The sequence below is a fragment of the Peromyscus leucopus genome, chromosome 2, assembly GCF_004664715.2.
Source record: "Peromyscus leucopus breed LL Stock chromosome 2, UCI_PerLeu_2.1, whole genome shotgun sequence".
Taxonomy (NCBI): Eukaryota; Metazoa; Chordata; class Mammalia; order Rodentia; family Cricetidae; genus Peromyscus; species Peromyscus leucopus.
In genome coordinates this window covers 55,603,488-55,622,288 of record NC_051064.1, presented here as the reverse complement: position 1 = coordinate 55,622,288, position 18,801 = coordinate 55,603,488, and the positions used below count along the sequence as shown (strand labels likewise).

The following is an 18,801-nucleotide window of genomic DNA, read 5'->3' as shown; positions in this document are numbered from 1 at the left end:
CCGCAGCATAGATCGTATCGTTGTATATGAGATGATGAAAAATGAACTCAGCATGTTCTCAGTCACTGGACAACCGTCTCAGGCTGACAAGTCGGCCGCTTAGCAGCGGACACTGGACTCAGTTCTGTCGGCTCGCACAGCCAACATAGAGGCCGCGTTCTCAACTAACAGCACACCACACATTCGGCCCCAGCATCATCTACAGCCTCGTCTTGCTCCAACTCCTCACAGATTCGCAGGGGACTCCTACGCACACCCTGGTCACCACCTTACTACTTCACAGAGACAAGGCCCCACCATATACCACAACGGCTGCTCCATCCACCAGACAGGCCCACACCACACTAAAGCGAACCACCCTAACCAACTCAGCAGTCTTCAAAACAAATCAATCCGGCCAATTCCATCTCTCTGTGAACGTTCACCCGGACTTAGCGTACTCTGCCCCACCAACATCCCCGTTCACCGGCCATCAGTATGCCTGCTTGGTTGGCATAGATATTTGAGAGGCGTGCTTGCTACGGACCTGTATTTTATTGCACGAAAATTACAATGTTTGTCCTTATGGTTATCACACTATAGACCCCTGTTTGTACATTGTACAACAAAACTTTTCTTAGTTCCGGAGATACCATCATGTATGTCTCCTGTCACAGAGTGCGAAACTTTTTATGTGGTGCCAAGAAATGTTAGGGACTGGTTATGCGATTCTCTCTATAGACCTCTGGGATTATAATATTTCCTCCTCAAACTGTATGTTCTGACCTCTTCATGCAATGAGCAAAAACCATTTTATAGGTATTTGGATCTACTCCAATTCTACACACCTCTGCGGGTACTGTGGATAGCTTATTTACTTACCTTGGCCTTTAGGTCTACAGCGAACTATCCAAGCATACGCCACGTAATTCAGCCAGGAACCTTAGAACAAACAGAGTTCTGGCCATACGTAGACACAGGAGCCTCCCATGCAAATGGTGGCCTTGTGGTTAACGTAAGGTTGCCGCATCCATGTCCACGCTAAGAATGCAACTGTCGAGTCTCGACTAATACTTTCGCTCTTTACTACTGCCCGACATTCCTCACCTCCATTTGCATTCTCTTCCTCCTCTTCTCTTCTCTTCTCTTCTCTTCTCTTCTCGTATCTGCTCTCTTCTCTTCATCTATCTCTTACTGCTTGCAATCTCTCTCTCTAACTCGTCTCATCTCTCAATCCAATCTAGTGCTCTCTCTCTCTCTCTCTCTCTCTCTCTCTCTCTCTCTCTCTCTCCACGCATCTAGCCAAGTCTTCTCCTTGAAATTCCTTATGCTCCTGCCTCCACTTCCCAAGTTCTAGAAATACAGATGTGTGCCAACATTCCCAGCATCCCCTTACTTCTTATAAATATTCTAGGTTTAAAACGTATCATGTCTAAAATGTCTTTTGATTTAACATTTTTTTTTCAACCACAAGATAATCTTCTTTGGAAGAGGGGATCAGAAATTCTCCGTAAACACTGAGAAAGACATCCAGTGACGTCTAGGATTCAGAGAAAGAACCAGGTCCCTTTCTCCTCCCCTGAAACGCTCTTCCATGTCACTCTTCTCCCTGGTCTCGGTTTTGCTGTGAAACCCTGACATCCTATTTGCGTTAACGAGGAAAAGCTGATAGCATGGAAATGTCCTTAGAAACAGCCATTTACCTCAGGGGAGGCCTCTGGAAGAACTGTCGAGAATCGTGGTTGGTTTTTCTGATTACTCAGGATTTGATCTCTAATACATATTTCCCATTAGCGCTGGAATCCAACACTCCCTTTAATTTTACACCAGGGTTATTGTTTTTCTCTGTTGGAGAAAAAGCTGTCGTACAGGGACAGCTTCAGAGAATGCTGCAGTGCTGGGGGTGGGGGTGGGAAACCGGTACACTGAAGGTCTGTACCGACTCTCCACGGAAATTTTAGTTCAGGAGGCTTGGCCAGGGTCCTGGCTAGGTACCTTAGTTCTTTGTGACACCAAGGAAAACATTTAACCTGAATAAAGCTGTGTTTAGTATCACAGAAGGCCACTTCACCTAACTGTCCCGTCACTTACTCGTTCACTTAAGACAGTTTATGTACTTTAGAGCTGTTAGAGAACCAAGAGGAAAATCTAACTCGCAACGTTTTTATAATCTGTAAAATGGTGGATGAATGTGAAGGCATTTTGCTAATATGTAGCTTGCTGCTAGCATTGTCCAATATAATATATGTATTTTATAATTATATTATAAAGTATAATACAAGCCATGTGAGCAATTTGAAGTTTTCTCATAGAACATTAAGAAAAGTGAAAGGAAAGTAGTATAATTTATTTTAACTATGAATTTTATTTAACCCAATGGATACAGATTGCCGTTTCAACATATAACCGACATAAAAATTATTAGTGGGCTGGCCAGATAGCTCTGGATAAAGGCGCTTGCTGCCAAGCCTGATGGCCCAGGTTCAGTCCCTGGGATTCCATGCTGGAAGGAGAGAACTGACTCCTGAATGTTGTTTTCTGAGCTTGGCACACACATGCATACATGGAGACACGCATGTACACAAAATACGATATTTTAAGAAATAAGATTTAAAAAATTATCCATCTATTTAATAGCTTTTTTACTACGTTTAAAAATCTGATTCACTGTTTACATTTCCAGCACGTCTTGACTCGCACTTTCCACTTTGCGGGCTCCTGTGTCTAACTATGGCCCTGTCTTCTCTGGTCTAGGTATTATGAGACAGGAAGCATCAAGCCAGGGGTGATTGGAGGATCCAAACCAAAGGTTGCCACTCCCAAAGTGGTGGAAAAAATCGCTGAGTATAAACGCCAAAATCCGACCATGTTTGCCTGGGAGATCAGGGACCGGCTGTTGGCAGAGCGGGTGTGTGATAACGACACAGTGCCCAGCGTCAGCTCCATCAACAGGTGAGGGCGGGGATGTGGTGGGGCCGCTGTAGTGGGGCCGTGTGGTGGGGCCGCTGTGGTGGGGCCGTGTGGTGGGGCCGCTGTGGTGGGGCCGTGTGGTGGGGCCGCTGTGGTGGGGCCGTGTGGTGGGGCCGCTGTGGTGGGGCCGCTGTAGTGGGGCCATGTGGTGGGGCCGCTGTGGTGGGGCCGCTGTGGTGGGGCCGCTGTCTTGAGGGTCTGCGCTTGCCTTCTCCGAAGGTCTGCTCTTCTCTTTTCACTCCTTGGGGATAGGAACAAAGCATGACTCCAGTGATGCTTGCTGGACTCTGTCACCTTTCTCCTCTCTAGAAGGGACAGGAGTTCTCAGTCCGGGGGGGAGGACACCATGCCAATACCCAGGACACTTGAATTCTCAGAGCCGGGGAGTGATTGGCATCACCCGGTTCACTATCTACCTATGTGGGGCACTTTGTATAAACTGTCCTGATCAGGCCTTCACAAACACCCCTGCCCCTGCCAGGGGCTCCAGGTCTGAGTGCTAGCTCATTCCAGAGGTTCCCAGGCAGACAGTCCAGCCTCCAGTTTGGACAGAGGTTGAACCACTAGGTGTGGGAAAACAAAGTTTCCTTTGGGCTGGGGACAGGGAGCTTTTTGTTTTAGCTCTGCTGCCAACTTGAAGCGAGAACTCTGCAGACGCTTGTTTGTTTTCTGAGAGCCCAGGGATTCCCTAATGATTCTAATGTGGATCTTTAGGGGTATCAGGTGCTTCAGAGCCAAGAGATGCCTGCTCCCACGCACCCTCAGATCTCACCCATGGAGAGACAAAACCAGAAATAGACCATGACACCAGGCGTAGCCTTTTCCTGGAGTTCACGTGCTATTCTTTCTTTTTTCTCCCTTAGGCTGATCCAAAGCATATTGACTGATACTGCCAGAGCTTTAAAAATAAATTTCTGACCTGGAATAGGTGTGGAAATACATATGTGTAATTCCAGCACTCTGGAGGCGGGGAGGGCAGTGATTTTGAGGCCAGCCTGAGCTATATAGTAAGACCCCAACTCAAAAAATAAAATACTACATAAAACGAAAATTACATTCTAGAAGAAAATTTCCTTTCCTTTCTTTCTTCCTTCCTTCCTTCCTTCCTTCCTTCCTTCCTTTCTTTCTTTCTTTCTTTCTTTCTTTCTTTCTTTCTTTCTTTCTTTCTTTCTTTCTTTCTTTCTTTCCTCTCTCTCTTTTTTAAGGAGACAGAGTCTCACTATGTATCTCTAGTTGGCCTGGAACTCGCTATGTTCTTGAAAAGACCCTCCTGTCTCAGCTTCCTGAATGCTGGGGTCACAAATGTACCACCACCTGAAGAAGGTGATTTTCTATTATAGATAGTGCAGTCTCTGATCCATTTAAGGCTACAAGCAGGAGCTTCGGATATAACCCAGTTGGTGGAGTGCTTGCCTTGTGCACAGGAAGCCCTGGGTTACATCCCTAGTATGACCTAACCCTGGTGTAGTGGTACATGTCTGTAATCCCAGTATCTGGAGTTACAGTAGAGTTGAAGATCATCCTTTAGCAACATGGAGATTGCTAAGTGAGAGACTTGAGATTCTGCCTCCAAAACCCAAAGAAATAAATAATTAAACAAACAAACCCACAGTCAGGGATGAAATGATGAGCTGAATATAAACAATTGTTCTCTAAAACCCACATAAGAAAAAGAAGCCAGAAGTCTTGGAATTGAAGCCTGCTGTGGCCAGTGCTGAGACTGAGCACAGAGAACGACTCACTCTCGAAAGAAAGAGGTGGTCAGACTGGCGTGTCCCTGAGGTCTCCTCTGGTCCTGATGGCAGCACGGTGGCCCAATGCACAGCATCCCCATGTGATGGATGTGTTGACTTTCTGAGTCCCACCAATTTATCAACACTCGGCCCATTTGCGTCTCTTTTTCCCTGCCATCTTGTGAGATGCTGAAGAGGGAAAGTGGGCGCAATCTTTTCAGATTTGTCCTAGAGGGTAGAGCTGAGGAGAGGAGGACGATGCCAGCAGGCCAGGGGTCAGGGGTGTGGTGTCTATTTTTTCCTTGAGTTATGAAAGGTTACAGTTGTGAGTTCTCCACACCAGGCTCACTGCAGGATTTTCAGGACACAAAACAAACATGATTTTTTTCTGGGTATCCAGGTTATTGCTTTTCTTTTTAAAAATAAATTGTATCTCAGAATGATGGAAATTCTGCTAGGGGGGAGAGAGTTGGCAAATCAGAGATCCAAACCACTTTTCCGGTGAAATTTTAGTGGAAGATGTGGATTTTGCTAATACATATCATTCTATTACTAGTAGATACAATTTGAAAATTTCTAGCAGATATTAAGAAAAGCAAAAAGAAATATGTATAATTAATTATGGTTATATTTATTTAATCCGACATAGAAAAAAGTATTTCAATGCAAAATCAGTATGAAAATTATTAATGAGCTATTTAGCATCCTCTTTTTTTGGTACTAAGCTTTAAAAATGTGATTTACGTCACAACTGGACTCATACTAGGCACATGTCCCTGTGCAGTGTCCCTGTGGTTAAGCACCATACTGCTTAGGTCCCTATGAGGCAGGAGGTGTCCAGCTGGGGGTCACTGGAGAATGCAGAGGCAGGAACAGAGGCAGTATTGGAGAAGTTGGTCCGTTCTGTAGGGTAACCTTGCACAAACACCTGGTCAGTGTTTGGGAGGCCCACCCACTTCCCAGTGTAGGGTACACACACACGGTGACATGGTCTACAGCATAACCTCGGGTGCCCCATGGCAGTCACAGACTTTATTGCCTATGGGGATGGGACAGGCAGATGGCTAGTGAAGGAAGCGGGTCAGGTGGGACTCCAGAGACTCCAGGGGCTGAGGCAGGTGAGACAGTGCAGCCCTGTGAGTGGCAGCCGCTCCTGAGTCTCAGCTGAGTGCTGCTGGGAGTGTGAGCCGGAGCCTTTTTCTCCTTAAGAGACTCTAGAAACCAGGATCTCTGTGTGGGTGTGGCTGCAGATGCACACGATTGAAAAACATCCAGACTTTCAAATGGTGACGATTCATTTGGAGTATAACACAGACAGGTCTCCAGTTTTAATCTTCTGAAATGCAGTGAATTCATGGTCACACGATTTAGAAAGATCTAAGTGCCGTACCACACCAGGGCGTTTGTGAACACTGGGAGCTTTCTCCTACCTACTTGCAGTAGGGAGGTCTAGTTGCCTATGTGCTTCATCTAAGGGACAGCAAGATGGCTCAGTAGGTGAAGGCATTTGCTGCCAAGCCTGAGGAGCCAGGTTCCATCCCTGAGGACCCACGTGGTGGGAGGAGAGAACTGACTCCTGAGAGTTGTTCTGTGATCTCCATATGTGCTGTCACCTACTCAAAATAAATAAACAAGGATCATTTAAAACTACATTTAAATCCAGAGTAAGTTATTTCAAAGTAACATGTGAAGCAAAGACGGAAGTGGTTATGGCTGTGGCACGGGCCGTGGAGGGTGGACTGGAATCAGGGGCCCAGGAATGACTGTGGCACGGGCCGTGGGGTGGACTGGAATCAGGGCCCAGGAACGACTGTGGACGGGGGGGGGTGGACTGGAATCAGGGGCCCAGGAATGACTGTGGCACAGGCCGTGGAGGGTGGACTGGAATCAGGGGCCCAGGAATGACTGTGGCACAGGCCGTGGAGGGTGGACTGGAATCAGGGGCCCAGGAATGACTGTGGCACAGGCCGTGGAGGGTGGACTGGAATCAGGGGCCAGGAATGACTGTGGCACGGGCCGTGGAGGTGGACTGGAATCAGGGGCCCAGGAATGACTGTGGCACGGGCCGTGGAGGGTGGACTGGAATCAGGGGCCCAGGAACGACTGTGGCACAGGCCGTGGAGGGTGGACTGGAATCAGGGGCCAGGAACGACTGTGACAGGCCGTGGAGGGTGGACTGGAATCAGGGGCCCAGGAATGACTGTGGCACGGGCCGTGGAGGGTGGACTGGAATCAGGGGCCCAGGAACGACTGTGGCACAGGCCGTGGAGGGTGGACTGGAATCAGGGGCCCAGGAATGGCTGGCATGTCTGATTCTGTGCATCTAGTGCTGTATGACGGGAGCTCCTGAAGCTGGGACCCGGGGCCATGGCTAGCTTCTGGGACCTCAGGGTATCTTAGATGTGGTTGGCTGGTTGAGTCCCCACATGGACTCTCTATCTGTGGCCTCCCACAGCCCTCAGGCCTGGTGCTGTCCTGTGGCAAGTGTAGAGCTGACGCCCAGATAGGAAGGCCAGGGGAAAGGTAATGGAGGCAGAAACTAGAGTCGAGTCAATGAATGGTAAGATGAGGTCTGGTGTTCTTCTACCAGTGTCCTATAGGTCTCTGCAAGCCATCTTCTGTGAGAAGGAGGCCAGGAGGAGACGCCACCGTTCTTTCCCTGTTTCAGAGCATCATGGTATGCTTTGCTGCCTCCTGATCCCTGGCATCCTTAGCTCTTTCCGGTGCATTTTCCCGGGGCTCCTCTTGGGGACTCCTCACTGCATCTTCCATGAGAGTGCCCCAAACGTGATGCAGTCTCTTACCAATGCACCCTCCCCAACCCCAATCTCCCGGGAAAGCCTATGCCATCCACTACAGAATTTCTTAATTTTTTTTTATAGTAAGGCAGAACCCATTGCGTTGAGAATGATGTACCTTCAAATAACCAGCAAGCAAGTGTCAAAAGAAAGAGAGTCCACTGCTCTCTCCTAGCTGTTCTCCCACCAAGGCAACTTCTCACTATTCCTCTATTTTAAACAGCCAGAGGGAAGGTAATGTCTGCATTTGTAGTTACTCTAGTGGCCACAGGGTCCTCTCTACTGCTCACCCCGGGAGCAGGTACCATCCTGCTGTCTTCAGGAACCAACTCTGGAAACAATGCTGATGTGGAGCTAAATATCACGGAAGCACTTGTACCAGGCTAGTGTGCTTCCTGGGGGTGCTCACGTCACCTTGCTCATTTGGGATGCTGGACAGACGGCACCGGAGAGTCCTGAAGTCCAGGCAGGGTGTCAGCTGGAGGTGGCTGTCTCAGAGCTGACTGACATGGTGGTGGAGTGTGGTCATCCCTCTTCGGTTCCAGTTCTGTGTCTCTAAACTAGTGGCCAAGTGCTGGGACAAGTGGCATTCCCAGCTGAGGGGGGCAGGCTCTGTTCAGCACCAACTGGCTGGTGTGCCTGTGAGGATGTGGGGCCAGCATTTACTGGTTCAGGTTAGGTTTTGTGGAGAAACCCAAAGCTTACACATAACTTGCTATTTACTCAATAAACAACAAAATAATCTCCCCGGGAGCTGGAGGTAGCCTGGTGAATGGTAGTTTGTTAACTACTTATTTTTGTTTTGTTTTGTTTTGTTGGAGACAGGGGCTCACCCTGTGGTTCAGACAGGTCTCCCCGTGCTGATACACCTGCCTCAGCCTCCCGAGTGCTGGGATAGCAGGCATGTGCCACCATGCCAGCCTTACTTCTGCTCTTTACCCTTAACTTTGGCAGCAAGTCTTCTGAGATGACTCCTCACTCCCCTTTCCTTCTCCATGCTGGTGGCAGGCTGTGGATCTACCCAGCTTAGTCTCAGACTTTTGGATTCTTGGTAAAGCTGATGGCCCACACATCTGTGTTGATGGTAGCTTTAGCAATGTGGTTGAAGGGACTGGTATTCGGCATAAGACAACCCACTGCCAACTAGTCCCAGCCTGCCAGAGTCATGTTGGCCATGCTCAGGCTGGCAAGAGTCCTTTCAGTGGTATTTTTCTCTTTTTAGCATTGTGTGTGTGTGTGTGTGTGTGTGTGTGTGTGTGTGTGTGTGTGGTGGGGGGGCGGGGGTTGGTGGTTTATGTATTCTCATATAGAAGCTGGAGCTTCATGTCAGGAATCATCCTCAGTCTTCTACCTTATTTACTGAGGCAGGGTCTCTCAGACAGACCCAAGTTTGCTGATGATTAGTCTAGCTAGCCATCTTGCAATGGTCATCCCCTGTTCTCTGCCTTCTGATGCTGGGATTACAGACCCAGTACCCAGCACTTACATGAGTTTCTGACATCTGAACACTGGCCCTCACGTTTGCATGGGCAAGCAATGTAATTGCTGAGCTAGCTCCTCAGCCCCTGACCCCTCTTTTGAGACAGAGTTCCATGTAGCTCAGGCTGGCCTTGAACTTACTATGCAGCCAAAGATGATCTTGAGTTTCTGACCCTCCTCCCTTTACCTTAGGGTACTGGGATCACACCCCACTCAGGTGGTTCTGGAGCCTGAATGCAGGGCCTGTATATATATGTCCTAGGCAAGCCCCACATCAGCCAGCTACACCCAGACCCCACCTTCTCACCTTTTCCAACGCATCGCAGGGATCTCTCTCAGTAAAGTTGTGGGAGAGGCGATGGGAGATGGCAGTAAGAGGACCTAGTTTTTCAAAGGGCTTGGGAATGATGCTGAAATGGAATCCTTAAATGCTTATAACGGAAAGTCCCTTAGAGTTTGAAAAATGGATTCTGAGTCTGAATAGCTTCTATGTCTCATACAGGACGCGATTAGCGGAGGATTACATTCTCCAAATGTTGCTCATGGAAAAGTGCTCACACCTGGGGGCTAGGAATCTGGACTGACCCTGTGCTGAGTAACCCTGGCTCACCACTGGAGCATGCTGGACTTTAAACCAGAGCATGTTAGCATGTTAGCCTGGGCCATGCTTATGCTCGGCAATATAGGAGGCGTCTTATTCATTTACTTTAGATATGGTCTCACTGTGAAACCAGGCTGGCCTTGAACTCAGGATCCTCCTGCCTCAGCCTCCTGGGTGCTGGTATCACAACTGTCCCGTGTGCCTTAGGCACATGTGAAGCATCTGAAGGTTTTAAAGTTGAAGCTGCTCATCCATCATTATGCAGACAGCAATGGGAAGGTGACATGTGACATTTATTGGGTGTTTGATATGGCTTAGCTGCATCTAAATAGTTTATTAATTCAGCCCTAGTAATAATAACTCCATGGCATAGGGATGATTCTTTCTCTCATTTTTCAGATGAGGAACTGAGGTATAAGGAATGTACTCCAGGTCATGGAGATGGCAAACTGAAGGCTGGGTTTGAATGCCAGGGCTTTGGTTCTGGGGTCTGTGTAGTTACTCCCTGTGCTGCAGGGGCCTCTTAATGGTTTATGGCCTTTCGTGATGCTTTGCCAGTGATTTATAGGTATTTATAAAGAAATGTGAAAAAAAATAGACTTTGTTTTGTCTCCAGACAAATTCAATGAAAAGTCGGGATTTTATGCTGGACTTAAGGAATAGGACATATCTCTAGCACATCTGAATATTCACTTAACTGCTACATTTTTGTAGACACACACACACACACACACACACACACACACACACACACATACACATTAGATCAAGGCTGGCAAGATGGCTCAGCAGGTAAAGTTACTTGCCACCGAGTCTGACAGCCTGAGTCTGATCCCTTTGATCCACATGGTGGAAGGAGACAACTTCTGCAAGTTGTCCTCTGGTGCGTGTGTGTGTGCGCGCGTGTGTGTGCATGTGTGTGCGAGGTGCGATGTGAGAGATGAGTGTGAGTGTGCGTGCGTGTGTGTGTGTGTGTGTGTGTGTGTGTGAAGAGAGAGAGAGAGAGAGAGAGAGAGAGAGAGAGAGAGAGAGAGAGAGAGAGAGATCTTAAAAACATCTTTAAAAAAAACTAGGTTGGTTAGCAACATAATTCAAGAACTTCACTCCTGGGTCTTTAGTCTATATATTCTGTGTTTGCTCAGTGGAAACAACCACTTTAAATATCGTGGCAAACAAACAAACAGATGTATGCATATGTTGTCTATGTTTGAGGAGGTGTTTAAGCTGACTCATCAGAAAAGGACAGAAGGCTTCACCCTGGTGGCCAGGATGCTGATGCTCTATGGTTAGGCCTGTAGCGTTGAATGAACAAGTCTACTCCAAGATAACAGCTAATGATGTCAAGTGCCCTGGGCGCCTAGCTCCAGGCTGTAAGGTCAGGCAGGGCAGAGCCGTCCACCCAGTGAGGTTAATGGGAGGACCTGCCACTCCTGACCCTCCCGTGCAGAGGCTGGAAACCCAGTGCAGCCTTGAAACGGACATTTAGATACAATAGTTTCGCATGTGAAGAGTTCTGGTAAATGTCATGTGAAAAGTGCAGGGTACGACACTGTGTGCACAGCTTGATTATGATTCGTTGGTGGGAAATGGTGTTTCTAAACAGCAGCAGGAAGGTGGGTATAATAATGTATCCAATGTGAGTGATTTTTTTCCCTGTTTTTTGAGATAGGGGTCAATATATATAGTTCAGACTGGCCTCAAACTTTCAATCTTGTGTCTGAGCTTCCCAAGTGCTGGGATTACAGTGCAGCGCCATGCCCAACAGATGTCTTCTTTATACTTCCCCGCGTCACCCATGAGTCCACAGTGGAGCTGGGGAGGTAGCTCAGGAGACAAAGGGTCTGCCCTGTGAAAACAGGGACCTGAGTTGGATTCCTCAGAATCCACATTTATTAAAGCTGGGTAGAGTTCTGTGAAATGGCTCAGCCAGTGATGGTGATTGCTGCCAACCTGAGGATTGTTCGGTCCTCGGAGCATACATGGTGATGGAGAGGACACACGCACATACACATGCATCCACGCACCAACTGTGGTGGCACACACTTACAGTGCCAGCTACGTTGTACCAGACACAGGCAGGTCTCTGGGGCCACTAGCCTAGCCTCAGCAACAGCATCCGGGGTTGTCTTTTGGCCTCTACACATACACACACAGGAGCATGCAGACACACATGCATACCCAGAAATGTGAATAGTAGTCTATAATGGACACACGGTATTTTAATAATGACGTAAAATTCTACCAAGTGTCTTGTTGAAAAGTTAATAGTTTGGAACAGCGCTTTTCTTGAGAAAGTCAACATTTTATTATATTATGACTCACCCATCTCCAAAATGCCAGGGAGGGAGCTCTCTTGCAGATCTCGCAGGGACTTTCGGTTGTCTCTGCTCTGTGTTCAAAGACGTGCTGTGCTCATGGTCTCCGTGTGTGAGTCCTGCTGGAAGTCTGCCACCAAGGCTCCCCAGGCTCCTGCAGAGCGTCAGCATGGTCGGGCTTTGGGTACAGGGAAGTCAGTGCTGCTCTGTCACTTAAATACAGCAAGCCTTCCTGCAAGGTTCTCACTTTTGTGAAAAGTATTTGATTACTTCAAATAAGCAGAGAACGATCTATGGGAACTCCCTGGTAGTGCTGAGCCCCATAGTGGAACGGACTTACTCAAGGTTATTGTCAGGTTCATGTTAGAACAGCAACAGCGTTCTGAAAGGTAAATCGGGACACTCCTGGCTCCCAGCTGCTTGGGTCCTTTCCAGAAAATGTGTTGGTTTGAATTTAATAAAGTTTTGTTTTTATGAATGTGCAGTCTGTTGAACCTGCTCCTGCTTCTTTGGCAGTGGCTGGGGCATCTCCATCCTTTGTGCTTCTGTTGTAAATTACTTGGGCCCTGTGCTTTGAAGTCAGTTTGATGCATCCTTTCCTAAGGTGCTCCTGAAGGCTGCTCTGGCCAGGGAACGAGAATCTTCAATCTCTCAGAGACCACAGCTGGAGTGGTATGTTCATAGTTGGAAACTCTTCCTGGGGCCTCCAGGAGACCATGAGCACAGCATGTCTTTGAACACAGAACGGAGACAACCCAAAGTCCCTGTGGGATCTGCAAGCGTTTGGCAAACAGGACGGGGTGGTTGAGTTTGTCCTGCACTTGCTCTTGGGTCACCTCTTTTGGCCTCACCTGACGGTTGTTGCTGGGTCTTTATCTCTTTGGCTAACTTTCTTTCTTTGGCCTTTTTCTTTTTGTTGTCATCTCTGGGGGACACGGAGAAACCCCGGGAGCAGTGGCAAGGGCTGCAGCTTCATTGAGACCCTCCTCCCTGTGGGGTGTGTGTGAGCTGGCTTCTTAGGAAGCCAAGCCAAGCGCTTTCCCTGGGCAGCACTTCATACCTTCAGTGACACACATCCTCTTCCTAGCAAACTTCCCTGGTGGGTGTACTAATCTTATTTGTGGAGTCTTTAGGGCACAGAAACCAGCACGAGAGCGCTGCCAGAGGGCAGACAGGTTGCCTGGTTCAGTGCTTTGGTTCCACAGGTGGAAGCCGAGCTCCAGTGAAGGGAAGGATCTCTGATGGGACTGCAGGCACACTTGAGCGTCAGCTAGGCCGACCTGGACCAACATCACATCAGCTCCGTTCTTCAGAAAAGGAGGTGCTCAGGCAGCTGTGCTGGTGCAGCCCTGTCATCCCAGCCTCTAGTAGAAGAGGCAGGAAGATCAGGAGTTCAAGGCTAGCCTTGGGTAGATAGGGAGCTTAAGGCTAGCAGGAGTTACATGAGATTGTGCCTCAGAAAAACCTAACACACCAAAACACAAAAAGTGAAAAAGTGAACAGAGAGGGTGATGCAAGCCACCCAAAGACACCCAGTGAGGAAACTCCTCAGAACTAATTCCCAGTCTGGTCCCATAGTCTCGCACCCCAGCCCTGCCCCTTTCCTGTGTCTCTGCATAACTAACTAAGGTCTCTTTCTTCTTCCTCCTTTTTCTTTTCCATTTTTTTTTTTTTAAAGATGGGGCTCATGTATGCCACACTAGGCTTGGACTTGCTATGTAGCTGGGGATAACTTTGAACTTCTGATTTCCTTACCTCCTCCTCCTGCCTAGTGCTGGGACTATGGGTGTGTACCAGCTCAGGCAGTTTCATCCTTGCTGGGGATGGAACCCAGGGCTTTGCTCATGCCGGGCAAGCACTCTACCAAGGGGGCAATGTCCCAGCCTCAGGGTCTCTTTCCTTCTCAATAGTAAATCATCATTTGTTTTCCTTTTTTCCCCCAACTGCCTACAGGATCATCCGGACAAAAGTACAGCAGCCCCCCAACCAGCCAGTCCCAGCTTCCAGTCACAGCATAGGTAAGAACTTTTCAAAAAAATTTGAAAATCTAATGGGCTCCAAATATTCTAAAGAACTTTTAATCATTCTTATGGACAGATAATTCTGCATAAAACACTTCACACGCGTCCTAATGCTCCTTCTTTGTCATTCTCCAAGGGCTGAACCTGGCAAATGAATTTTATAAATACTGCTAAAAGGTTTTGAATTTTACTGATTATTATGATAAATAGCTTTCACCATGAGACAGAAAATTGAAATCTAAGCCAAAAAAAAATCCACTAATGGGGGTCTATAGAATGTCAGATAATTAAAGTAATAAATCAAGAAAGGGATACTTATTCATAACATTTTCTGCATCATTAGTCAGTAAGTAGTTTTGAATGTGTTTTTTTCTTCTATAACCAGCCTTCTGCAATTCTTTGTGCACTTGCAGTCTTGAGTGAAGATGTAGCAAAACTTCCCAAACTTTTTTTCTCTCTTGCTCTCGCTTCGCTCTCTTGTACACTGCCAACCGTTGAGGGCTGCCTGTGGGGTTTCCGAGGTCCACAGGGGAAGTCTAAGAGTGACCATGACTCATAAGGGTGGAGTCACACTCAAAGGTCTAAACTTTTTCCTTGCTTCCTCTTCAAAGAGGAGTTGAAAATGACATCTATAATCAAGGCATATTCTTGATGTCATTTCTCCATTTAGGACAAAGGAATACTTCTGGGTTGCTGGGGAAAAGTTACTCTACTGTAAGGAAGCAGGTGGTTATTCAGCAAGCCTCTGCCAGTTTGGGTGCTACAGACCCCAAGAATTCTGCAGCACTGCGTCTCAGATGGTGCAGTATTCCAGTCCATTTATCATTGCCAGTTACATCTGTGTGTATGTGCAGTGTGCATGCGCTTACTTGAGGAGGCCAGAAGAGGGCGATGGATCCCTTGGAGCTGGGGTTACTGGTAGTCCTAAGATATTTGATATGGGTTCTGGGAACTGAACTCAGGTCCTCTGGAAGAACAGCAAGTGCTCTTAGCCCACAAGCCATCTCTCCAGCCTTCACTGCCATTCTTTCTTTAAATAAAAACCTGAACTTCTCACGGTGTTGAGGAAGAAGACTGGCAGGGGCCTGTTATAGTTTCAATTCTGGCATTATCTCACCCAGCAACCAGACAAGTATCTCATCTCTGAGCATCAATCTCCCCCTTGTTATATGGTGTCCCCTGAGTTCTCTGATCCTCTGAGGGTGACTCTTTGAAGGAAGACAAGTCCTGCCTGCTCAAGACCATTCTTCATTCTGTGCTGCCATTGGAAAGACTTTACTGTGCCCTTGCTATGTGGACCCTGGGGTTGGAAATCGATGCCAGACAAAAAAAAATCCCTGTTCTCAAGGGCTTCCAGTCCCATAGGAGAATGTGGGAAGGTAATATGAAAAACAAGCAAGCAAACAAACACCCTACAAAACAAAGCAAAAAATGAAAGCCCAGGAATCGGGTCTGCATGAGTAGCAGGAAGGGCCATTTCTTTGCTGGTGGAATGACAGGGTTGAGGAAGGTTTCCTGGGTGGGGTGAGGGGGGTGTTTGTGGCTGAGATTTCACTTGTGGCTCTAACTGTCCCAGGGTATGTAGCATGAAAAAATAAAACTATCCTTCATTAGCGTGAGAGGAATAATTCTACAGTAATTCAGCGGAGTGATATGTTTTGCCCCAGAAGTTTCTATGAAAACTTTATCTCACATGTCTACAGCCTCATATAGTTCACAAACTTATTGAGCCTGGAGGACAGCCGGAGCTCACAGGTTGGGTGACTGCCCTAAAGCCCTATGTGAAGCCAGAACAGGGCCCTGGGTCCTCTGCACCCAGTGTGTGACTGCAAAACACCTGAGCAGTTGTTGGCGACACAGCCAAGCCTGTTTTCCATGTGGCTGTTGTGTGAAGCGCCAAGTGAGCTCTCTATTCCTTTGTCCTTTGCACCTCAATACAGAAGAGGTCACGGGATTTGCATAAATCTATTTTGAGGAGCTTTTCTGGTGAAGGGAAAGAGAAGTTAGCCATTTCTGCGTTGGTGTCTCTTAAGGGAGATCTAAACTCAAGCTCAGATGTGAGCAGAAAGGTCCTGCACCCTCTAGGCCTGTAGAGCTAGGGGCTGCCTCTGCTCCAAGGAAAGTGGCTTATGGCTCCAGCCACATCCTGCTCTGCAAAGTAAAGGCTCCAGCTGCCTCTGGCTAGCTGCTCACGGAGAGGTGTGTGAGAGCAGTCTATTGGTCTTAACGAAGGGAGGAAGAACCCTCACATCTCACAAGTGGAAATCCAGCCACATAGCTAGAGCGGATCTTCACAGGGCCCCTGGACTCCAGACTGGGAGTCACTGTGAAACTTGCCGCAGGCCCTCCCCTCCTTTGGGACTTAGAGACCTGGCCCTGGCCACAATAAGTCATCACCACCTCTGTTTCCGAAAACTTGTAGGAAGGAACATTTTAGGCCTGAGGCTAACTATGAGTGCTGCTTAAGCTAGATCACTTGGAATATCTTCACCTTATGAAACTAACTTTCCTCATTTGGCAAATAGAAAAATAATCAGTAGCACCCTGGGCTGTTGCAACACCCGAGTGAAAAGCAGGATATCAGTGGGAGACATGTCTTTCTCCAGTGTTCACCAGTGAAGAGCATACTTCTTATACTTTATTTACTGTGTGTGTGTGTGTGTGTGTGTGTGTGTGTGTGTGGTGTGTGTGTGTGTGTGTGTGAGAGAGAGAGAGAGAGAGAGAGAGAGAGAGAGAGAGAGAGAGAGAGAGAATCTGTATGCACGCATGGCTGGAATGTAAGCAGAGATAAACACGGCTCAAGTATGCATCTAGGTCTTTCCCCTGCACTGCAGAGGCACCAGCTGCCCCCCTCCCACATCCTCCTGTCTCCTGCACCCTTGGGCTGGCTGAGATCTTAGCAATCCCCTTTTTTTTCCCCGCGCTTGTGTTCCTTTCTGCTCGGTTGTACCCAGCCCCGTGTTTCTAGTGAGCGCCCTGGTGACTGGCCTGCACCCCTCTCCTTCCACAGTGTCTACAGGCTCCGTGACGCAGGTGTCATCGGTGAGCACCGACTCTGCAGGCTCCTCGTACTCCATCAGTGGCATCCTGGGCATCACGTCTCCCAGTGCCGACACCAACAAGCGCAAGAGGGATGAAGGTAAGAGATGGCCGCGCATCCCGGTCCGGGGTGCACCAACCAGGGTCTACGAGGGGCACTCATAGAGGGCGGGCAAAAGTGCCAGCTCAACACCCTCACCTGCAGAGGACTGGAGTTCCCAGGGCTCTGTCCTTTCCTCCGAGACAAGGAAGACAGACAGGCACCCATCAGGACTCGTTCCCTGCTGGTCTCTACCCATGTTCACTCCTTGGGTGAGAAGAGCCACTGCGGCCCGCGCTTTGCTGCTTTTGAGAGAATCCTGAGGACAGATGGCGCCCAGGGCTGCTGTGTAGACGGTCTTAGCTCAGCGACAATGTCTCCTTTGTGGGTTTTGGAGGCAAGAGAAGGGTTGGGCAGGGCAACCACTGCTTTGCTCTGCAGTGAGGGCCACGTGTGGGGAGAAAGGGCAGGAACTGGGAACACTGCTCTGTGGGGAAAGGGGAGAGACGATGATGAAGGGCAGAGGGAAGTCAATAACCAACTCATCGCTGCCCTTGGACCTGAGATGAAGGAGTGCTGGGTCTCCTGGGGATTACAGAGATGACAGCCTTCTCCTGTGCTGTCGGGGCTATTGGAACTGGCCACCTCTGTGTAGGATACAGACTATAGTGACCAGGTCTCCTTCCACTAAATGACCCCCTGGGAGTCTGTAAAACCTTAGTCAGAAAATGTGTGTGTGTGTGTGTGTGTGTGTGTGTGTGTGTGTGTGTGTGTGTGTGTAAGCTCTGGTCTGGGGCTGGAGAGCAGAGTGACAGAAACTTTGATTCAACTGTCTGTCTGCTGGCACAATGCTTCCTCAGCGTCATGTAAGGGATGAATGTTGTCATGAATACATGCCTAACTACTTAAGATTTGTAACTAGAAAATGTAGTCAGCCCCGTGGTGGATTGGCCTGGGGTCTTGAGGGCCCCAGGCATTGGAGCTGGCCTCAGTGTGCAATGGTAGGCCAAGCTGGCATGATTCACGGCTCTCGGAGTGTGCTTCACCCCCTTCCCCTGCTCCCATACTTCGGAACAGATGTCAGAAGTCTTTAGCTCTGTGGGTGGCGGTGCCAGCTTGCTGCGGGAGGCAGTGGGCCTGCCATCTCTGTTGGTTTATGGGGTTGATGGTGTTATCTTTTTCCTCCATGTCACCTGGACTCTAAGCAGATGTACCAAGCTGGTGCCTGGCTGTGTTTGATCCCAGTGAAGGGATGGCTTAGAGGATGCGCCTTTGCAGCTGGAAAACTCAGGCAGAGAGTTTTGGAGAAAGCAAACAAACAAACAAACAAACAAAAAACTAGCTTAATGTTTATTAACGGACAGATTCTGATGGGGCATGGTGCTAGAGAATTCTATGGGTTAACTTGATCAGAAGAAGCTTTTGACCCTCCAGCCAGGCACACAGTAGGTCATAGGTGGCACATAGTAGGTGGTTGATGTCCTTGAAGGTTCTGTTTGTCAGCTTGTTTACTGAGGATGGTGGCTGCTCTGGAAATACTAATTTTAAAACATTTATGTATGTATGTATGTGTGTGTGTATGTATGTATGTATTTATTTATTTATGGGTGGGGGTGCACAGGGCCATGGTGTGCACGTGGGGATGAGAGGACAACTCTCAGGAGTTGGGATGTGGTGGTGCATGCTGTAATCCTAGCACTTGGCAGGCTGAGACCAGACTCTGAGCCCAGAGTCAGGGTGAGCGACACGGTGAGTGAGGAGGGCCTGTCTCAAAGACAACAGAAAACCGAGACCGAGGAGGGTTCAGGATGAGATGTAGGACTGGA

At 48.4% G+C, this 18,801-nt stretch overlaps 1 protein-coding gene across 5 annotated transcripts in view; it reads left to right on the top strand.

The window, feature by feature from the left end:
• Pax5 (paired box 5) overlaps positions 1–18,801 on the top strand; it is a 192,485-nt gene that overhangs the window by 19,175 nt on the left and 154,509 nt on the right. For all 5 annotated transcript variants that reach the window (XM_037202571.1, XM_037202570.1, XM_037202569.1 and 2 more), the window contains 3 exons: positions 2,734–2,931; positions 13,829–13,893; positions 16,907–17,035. In XM_037202571.1, coding sequence (XP_037058466.1) covers positions 2,846–2,931; positions 13,829–13,893; positions 16,907–17,035 — 280 coding nt within the window. In that variant the 5' untranslated portion in view covers positions 2,734–2,845. The remainder of the gene's footprint in view (positions 1–2,733; positions 2,932–13,828; positions 13,894–16,906; positions 17,036–18,801) is intronic.